At 47.9% G+C, this 7,923-nt stretch overlaps 1 protein-coding gene across 2 annotated transcripts; it reads right to left on the bottom strand.

Annotated features, from left to right (window-relative positions):
- Positions 1-225: 225 nt before the first annotated feature.
- On the bottom strand, positions 226-1,973 carry LOC135675062 (probable N-acetyltransferase HLS1-like). 2 transcript variants are annotated; one of them, XM_065185326.1, is made up of 3 exons: positions 1,676-1,973; positions 1,431-1,609; positions 226-1,348 (listed from the first exon to the last, which is right to left on the bottom strand). In XM_065185326.1, exons 1-3 carry the CDS (start codon positions 1,838-1,840, stop codon positions 487-489), a joined length of 1,206 nt encoding a protein of 401 aa, XP_065041398.1. In that variant the 5' UTR covers positions 1,841-1,973; the 3' UTR covers positions 226-486. The 2 variants fall into 2 exon arrangements, with proteins under 2 accessions (XP_065041398.1, XP_065041397.1); XM_065185325.1 differs by having other exon boundaries at positions 351-1,348; positions 1,431-1,973.
- Between the last annotated feature and the right edge of the window lie 5,950 nt (positions 1,974-7,923).

The following is a 7,923-nucleotide window of genomic DNA, read 5'->3' as shown; positions in this document are numbered from 1 at the left end:
ACCCTAACAGTATTCTATAACACTTCAAATCCCTCTGTAACATTATTTTCTATTATATCAAGACATCAAGATCACACAATGAACCTAGATAAACATAAACCTCCACACTTCTGCTCACAACTTAATCAATTTTTTTTTATAGACAATTTTTTTTTAAAAGATGCTCCACCGACTTTTACATCTGTTTTGAGAGGTGCCTCACCCCCTTTTAACTCTATTTCTTGTTTTTGTTCGAGAGGTGTGATACCTCCTTTCATCTTCATCTATGTTTTGAGAGGGGCTTCACCTCCTTGGTACTGTTCGTACTTCATTTAATTTAACGTGTCTTTTTCTTTTAAAAAAACCTTTGCTTTCACCCTTAGCTTCCTCGGGATGTTACAGAAAACACACCAAAATGAAAACATTTCTGCAGAAGGAGAAAGCATGGAAATGGGCAACAGCCTACAGCTAGCAGCTACCTGTGACATGGGGAAGCCTGGCTTCACCTTACAGCTCCCTGGGGTCTACGAATATGGAGGACCCCGGTGCTGACTTGGTCCAATCGCCGACCGCCCCGTCGCTGTACTCCTCCGCCAGCCGCTTCACGCACCACACGTCCTCCGCCACCGACAGCCGCCGCCACCGCGGGATGCCCTGGCGGAGCGGCTCCGTCTCTGCCACCTCCACCGCCACCACCGCCGCCGCGCCCATCGCCCCGTTGTGCGCCACTCGCCACACCGCAGCCGCCATCGCCGCCGCCTCCGGCCCCTCCCCGCCGATCCCGTACAGGAACCACGCCCTGAACGGCCGGAAAAGGTCCGGCACCGACGGGATCCGCAGCCAAGGCGCGGCCCTGTCAGCCGCCCGCGTGGCTGCTGCGGCGGCCCGCCGCAGCCGCGACGCCCCCCGGACCTCCAGCTGGAACACGCCCCCGCTGTCCCAGACGCTCGCCATCGCCCACGACTCCGGCGGGGCGGCCAGGAAGGCTTCGACTCCTGGCCACCGCTCCGCGGCGGCGCAGCCTGCTGGGACGGCGAGGAGGGTGGCCACAGAGAGGGGGTTGGCGAGGACGGCGTCGATGTCGCGGGGGAAGAACTCGGTGGCAGAGAAGCGGCGGCGGTAGATGGCTTCGGCGTAGGCGGGTGGGAGGCGGAGGACCGCAGCGCAGCGGGGGAGGGCGAAGCGGTGGGCGAACACCGGGTGGACGAGGATGGATGGCGTGCGGAACTTGGTGTAGCCGCATCGCCCGATGAACAGTCGAAGGGACGCCGCGTTGCCCTTCTCCGTCGCCATGTACGCATACTCCGCTGCCTTCTCCCGAAACCAGTCCTCCATCCGCTTCACCAGCTCCAATCCAACACCAATCCTCCTTTGGGTCCATCGGATTCATCAGCATCAGAAACAAAGAACACAACCAATCACCACTCCACATCAGACAGCACCAAACTTACCTGTGGGAAGGCAAGACGCGAAGGCCAAGCACGTAGCCGACCTTCGTGTACACCGGAGTGCGGCTCTTCATCGTCCCTCCGCCACCTTGTCGAGGGTTGTTCCTGCCGCAGGCGATCACCTTCACACTGCCACGGACGACGCCCACGATCTCCTTCACCGGGCCAGTTGTCTCAGCCACCTGAGAACGATCGACACGGATCGTAAACCACCTCACAGAAAGGGATCGAATGATACATATATATACCAGCATGAGGCAGGCGGGGGAGTGGCGAACGCGGGAGAGGGGGTCGCCGAGAAGGTCCATGCACAGCGACGCTTTCCCGCTCGTGCCCACCTCGCACATCCGGTCGACCGCCTCCGCCGCCGACCGGTCTGTTTTCGCGTCGTACTCCCTGACTGCAATCGCCATCTCCCCTCTCTCCAGGGCCTCTACCTCCTCCTACCGAGATACAGTCTCTCCACAGTTATCACTCGTCGCTTATAGTGATACTGTATTAGACACAGATCGAGGAAGCTGAGCTTCTAATGAAGCGACTGCGAAAATTAGCAGACTGACGGAAACGAAAAAGGAAAACAACTGATTCATTCTCACACGATCGTGATCCTCCTCCCTGGGTGTAGTAAATTTCCAGTGACCAGAGTGAGACAGCAATGGGTGCTATAAATAGGATGGTAGGGGTTTGATCCAAAGCATCTCTATCTATCTATCTCTATCAATCTATCAATCCATCTTTTCATGACTTAAACAACGACAATAATGGCCATGGGAGTGGGTGGTGTAGGAAAAGGAATGGCGGCTGTGACCGTACGCGTCGATCACGAGCCACCTGATTCATTTATGGCCGTCCAACATTGGAGGCGTGTAACGAATGCATGGCCGCTCACCCAACACGCATGCCACATCGCAAAGGCCAAAGTGTTGATCGCTGCAATCGGATGTGACATGTCGGCATTTCCATCAAGCTTCACAATTACTCTTAATGTTGTTGAAAATATTTCATTTGAACTTTTATGCGTACGTGGATTAGCCTTCTCTGACTTGTGACACTTCACCACTGAAATGTCCGATCAAACGACTTGTATATGATTTTGTATAATATAAATGCACAAAGAAGCAGTTTATGACCTCTTAAAGAGTAATTAGATGGAAGCCATGGTATGAAATAATCCGAGTGAGACTTGAAATAGTTTAATGAAACAGTAGAATGATATAGCTTGTGTCCATAGCCAACTTTCCGATGTTAAATTAAGCTCGTGGTACTCAATCAGTTCACAAGAACAGTGAACTGAAGCTTCATGACAGTTCCTCGTGACAAGGGTAGGATGTGACCAAGTCCTAAAATTATGTCGTCTTATTGATGAACGTATTAAACTCAATATTAGGATCATGGTGGTGCAGTTATGTTGTAATCTTCTTCATGTGTCATCATCTTTTGGTTGACCATCACCAGAAATGTTCCAAGTAGAGAAAAAAAATGATGGCTGGCTCCCTAACTTAATCATCGACCATAGAAAAATATGATATCATAATCATTGACTTCATGCAAGAGCTTGAGCATGACCCTCGTTAATAATATATTACAATAATTGCTCTATATATGCCTAATGTTAAATGCTGGTGTAACGTAATGGGGATCGACGTCGATAGATTATGACCACCATGATAGTGATGATGATTGGCTCCATTAATTAACATCACATGAGTTTAAATGAAGGACATGATTCTTCTTATCCATCCTCTCATTGGATTACTTGAGATGTTATTATTGCTAAACAATTCAATAATTTGGCATATTTTATGAATCCAAGGAAAGATATTAAAATCCTTAGCAATGCATTCAATTTGAAAGTGAATTTAGTGATGGAACATCATCACAAAAACTTTGTTTGATTACACTTTAACATCCATAAGTAAAAGAGAATAGTAGAAAGAATTAGGAGTGCTTGGAATTGATCCAAAAGCATATATTTATATTAGCTAAAAGAATAAAGTATAATTTTTTTAAATAATAAAATATTAAATCTTAGATTTTGATGATGAAATCAATTGATAAGTTTATCATCTAATATGTGTTTTGAATAATACATGACTAGTTTCGATCTTGAAAAGATAATTTGATTCAAATAGGAAGAATTAATATTAGGCCAAAGTGGAACATGTTAGAAGATTAGACGTCGAACCGAATGATCGATCGATGTGTCGGCAAAAAGTTTCTTACTATGAGTTCAGGTATCGAGCCAAGAAGATAAGATATTGCTAAGGAGATCAGATGTTACGGGAAGACAACATGCCGATTGGGCAATATGCTAAAGGAGAGGACGATGCATCGAAGGGTCGGACAAAGTTTCGAATGAACCAATAATATGTTGGACAACATATAATTAATACTTTATAATAATTATCTAGTTCAAAGTATTTTTAGTTCTAATTTGGTTGGTTTAGAATATAATTAGGCTAACTCAATTAGGGACCAACTAGGCCTGAATTAAGGTTGTTTTGAGCCAAGTGGAAGACCCATTCAATGACCCAAAAGTTGGGTCAAGCGGTGGTATCGCTAGTCCAAGTGGTGGAACCACCATCGGCTTAAACTATAAGACACGATCTCTAAGACTGTGTTAAGTAATGGTACCGCTAGATTAGGCGATGGTACTACCCAATATCAAGTGATGGTATCGCCAGACTGGATAGTGGTACCGCTGATAGAACCCTTGCAGATTCTAAACTTGGGGTTGATCTCTTTAGGGGATCGGCCTTCTTGGAACTCTATAGGGGTTCCTCCATCCAAGTTGCTACTCAAAGGCTGCAGAAAAGATTCATCTATTGCTTATGAAAAGAGGAGGAATACATGCCTATTTATAGGGCTTCTAAACCCTAACTCCTTATAGGACTCCTACTCAAGACTTCTACTTCTAACCAACTCCTAATAGGACTCCTTCTTAAGACTCATATTCCTTTACAACTCCTAATTCTTCTCTAAGAAACAACCTCCTACATGAATGTCCCTCTCAATTAGGACTCTCCTAACTAGAGTCCTAACAGAATGTCCCTCTCAATTAGGACTCTCCTAGCTAGAGTCTTAACAGAATGTCCCTCTCAATTAGGACTCTCCTAACTAAAGTCCTAACAGTTTTACATAAATGTCTCTCTCAATTAGGACTCTCCTAGCTAGAGTCCTAACAAACCCGCCCTCTTCAAATCAGCCTTGTCCTCGAGGCTGACGATTTATGAATTTTGGGAATTTGATCTTCAAGTCATCATAGTTCTCCAAAGTGACATTTTCTGTTAGTAGGTTTGCCCATGCTAGTCATAGGTGCCCAGCAAGCCAATCACGTGAGTGATGGAACGTGTGACTTGATACAGAATCTTTTTGCTTATTATATTTTGGCGTATATCACTTTATAACTATTGCATAAATGCATATATATTGTGATGTCCTTGGATTTGTACAATGGGAATCGGATCGTGATGAGATCACGATAATGAGATCGATTCACCTTTAAACACATATCCTAAATAATCCCGGTCATAGGTTACTCGAGAGGGACATCGTGATAACCGGATAGACTGGTGTGCTGTATACCCGTCCATATGATGGATGCAGCTGGTCTCATAGCTGCTCGTGTAGGGACACTAGGGATACAGTACAGGTGCTCATTGGAGAATGAGTTCACTGATTGATCCGCTTACGGAATGCTGGATGGTTGATGATGCCTTATTGTCAGACAACGATTCCGTAGTCCTAGTAGTGTATCTGGTTCTTAGACTTGAGACACCAAGGATGTCCTGTATGAGTGCTCCACTCTTTGATACCAGACTTATAGGTTTGGCTGTTCCCAGATCTAGTACAGCTGGTCATTGGGAGTGGTAGTCGACCTTACGAGGGCTATTGAGTGTCGATAGAGGATCATCCACTCTCGGTATCATGAGAGGAATATCCCATGTGTTCTTGCTCAGACAAATCCCTGGCCAGGGTCATTCGGGTTGAGAGAGAAAGAGTTCTCCGGGAGAATTCGATTAGAGCGAGACTCGAGTAGAAACCGTATGGGTCTGACAGCACCATGCTCGATATACGGTCTCTGGGATATTAGATGGATGAGGGACTATAGGTACATGGTAACTGAGGACAGACAGGTCCAATGGATTGGATTCCCCTGTATCGTCTGGGGACTACGGCGTAGTGGCCTAGTACTTCCGTAGTCGATGAGTCGAGTGAATTATTACAGAGATAATAATTCACTGAGTTAGAAGGAGTTCTGACAGGTATGACTCACGGCCAGCTCGATATTGGGCCTAGAGGGTCACACACATATGGTAGGCATTGCGATGAGTAGAGGTTCGGATATGAGATATCCGACGGAGCCCTTGTCTTATTGGATGCAGATCCAATACCCACTAGGGAAAGGACCCATTAGGGTTTTGACACGGGATCTCTATAAATAGGAGGGATTCACAGCCTCATAGGCTAGAGTCTTTGCTTGCCCTTCCTATTCTCCTCTCCCTCTCCACCTCAGAGTAGGCCTGGAGTTTTGAGGAGCGTCGTCGCAACCCTGCTGTGTGGATCACCGCTAGAGAGGAGGACGCTTGACCTCCTTCACCCTATCCTAAGGATCTGCAAGGAAACAGGGATATACGATCTCCCTAGGTAACACAATCAATATACGCAGTTTTGTGTTTTGCGGATTTTTGCGCACCAATCTTCGCACGACGATGAACATCTTTTGGGAATCGGGGATTTTTGTTTTCTTGTTCTTCCGCTGCGCATATGATGTCGCCCCCTTATGATTTCCCAACAGTGGTATCAGAGCCAGGTTGTTCGTGCGAATGATTGGTTTTGAACTGCGTGTATTGTGTTTAGGAAGAATTTTGACGTCAAAATCGTTGACGCAAAAGCGAGGAAGGGCAGCAACAGTTGCTGCCCTCGATCTGCATGCCTGCAGCCACCTGCAGCGGCAGCCGCAGTCGCAGCCAGGCAGCACAGCGCCGGCGCATGCGCAAGCGCTGTGTCTGCAGCAGCCGGCCGGCGGCCTGCTTGCAGCAGGCTTGCTGCCGGCGGGGCTGGCAGCCCGCGGGTAGAGGCGCCTGCGGCCGCTGAGCCCGCGGGTAGAGGCGCCGCGGGGCAGCAGCGCGGGCTGAGGCACCGCAGGGCAGCGGCGCCTGTGGCCGCTGCTCCCACGGGCAAAAACCCCGCAGGGGCGGCCGCCAGCGAGACAGCACCACCTGCGGGCGCTGACTCGCGGGCAGAACCGCCCGCGAAGGCGGCGGCGCCCGCGGGGGCGCCCACCTGCAGCGGCAGCGACCCCAGCGGGCGTGCCGCCCGCAGGCGAGGGCAGCGCCCCGCCCCTCGCCGCACAGGCCGCCGCCGGCAGGGTGGCGGCGGCGGCAGCAGCGAAAAGGGGAAAGGGCATTAGGGTTTTCTGGGAAAAAGACAGTTTTGCCCCTCGGAATTTGAGAAATTCCAGTTTCTGTCTTTTGTCCAAATTACGAAAATACCCTTAGGAATTGAGAAATTCCCTATATATCCCTGATTTCAGAAAATATTAATTAATTAAAAGGTTTAGTTGATTATTATTTTTATTATTATCTAGTAGTCCTACATGATGATGATTATTTATACATGTGATGTATGATGAGTGGACGGATGATCATGGACCGTGTGATGTGTGTACTTGTGATTATTATTATTGAGGTCTGCGAACCTCCATTATATTTCTCGTTTATTGTCGGGCCTGCGTGCCTATGATTAAGTTGTAATCACATGAGGAGGCGCAGCGGGAGCGTGGAAGCTATAGCGGGACCCACGAGACGGACGATCGTGATGCATGGAGATGCATCAAGATGTCGACGGAACCAACGAGGACGAGATGGACGATCACAAGGCATGGAGATGCACCGTTGCACACATAGATCTTGATGTGAGTGATTAGGCCTACTGGCTCGGGCCTAATCATATTAGGTTGTGGTCCATGATCATCTGGTGTGATTGCTTATACACATACTAGATATGTATATATATTTGCATGCGATGTAGATATATATTAAATATGTATATGTGTGACATGTCATATTAGGAGACCAAATCATAGAAACATCTCTCGATAATATTAAGTCGGTAAACGTGAGGCAATTAGATTGACCCACGTGGCCTTCCATCGTTATGAGTAGGAACCGAATCCCGGTGTAGGTTGAGTTGGTCGAGTCCCTCGAGACTCACCTATATCGCGATTCGCTATCTTGCTTACGACATAGAGATGTCACCGGTGACCTGAGGGCATGATATGCTTGGTCGAGTCCCTCGAGGGTATATCATCAAATCAGACTCATCTTGTAACGAAGGTGTTGACTTAACCGAGCATCATGGTTGGTCGAGTCCCTCGAGGCTATGGTGATTCGGAGGCCGAACAGGACGGGAATCACAAGGAGTTGTGATCGGCAAGAGTTGTCTACCTTTTAGGCTTAGTGTGATTGGTCGAGTCCCTCGAGGTTACACTAAG

The sequence above is a fragment of the Musa acuminata genome, chromosome BXJ1-5 (assembly GCF_036884655.1).
Source record: "Musa acuminata AAA Group cultivar baxijiao chromosome BXJ1-5, Cavendish_Baxijiao_AAA, whole genome shotgun sequence".
NCBI lineage: Eukaryota > Viridiplantae > Streptophyta > Magnoliopsida > Zingiberales > Musaceae > Musa > Musa acuminata.
The sequence above is the reverse complement of the archived record's forward strand: the minus strand, read 5'-3'. Positions and strand labels throughout refer to the sequence as shown.

What these genes read in the sequence shown, in the direction of transcription:
- LOC135675062 (XM_065185325.1), bottom strand. Translation starts at nt 1,840, where the DNA reads ATGGCGATTGCAGTCAGGGAGTACGACGCGAAAACAGACCGGTCGGCG. An exon ending in CGCGTCTTGCCTTCCCACAG is followed by an intron (nt 1,349 to 1,430) that starts GTAAGTTTGGTG and finishes ATGGACCCAAAG; the next exon opens with GAGGATTGGTGTTGGATTGG.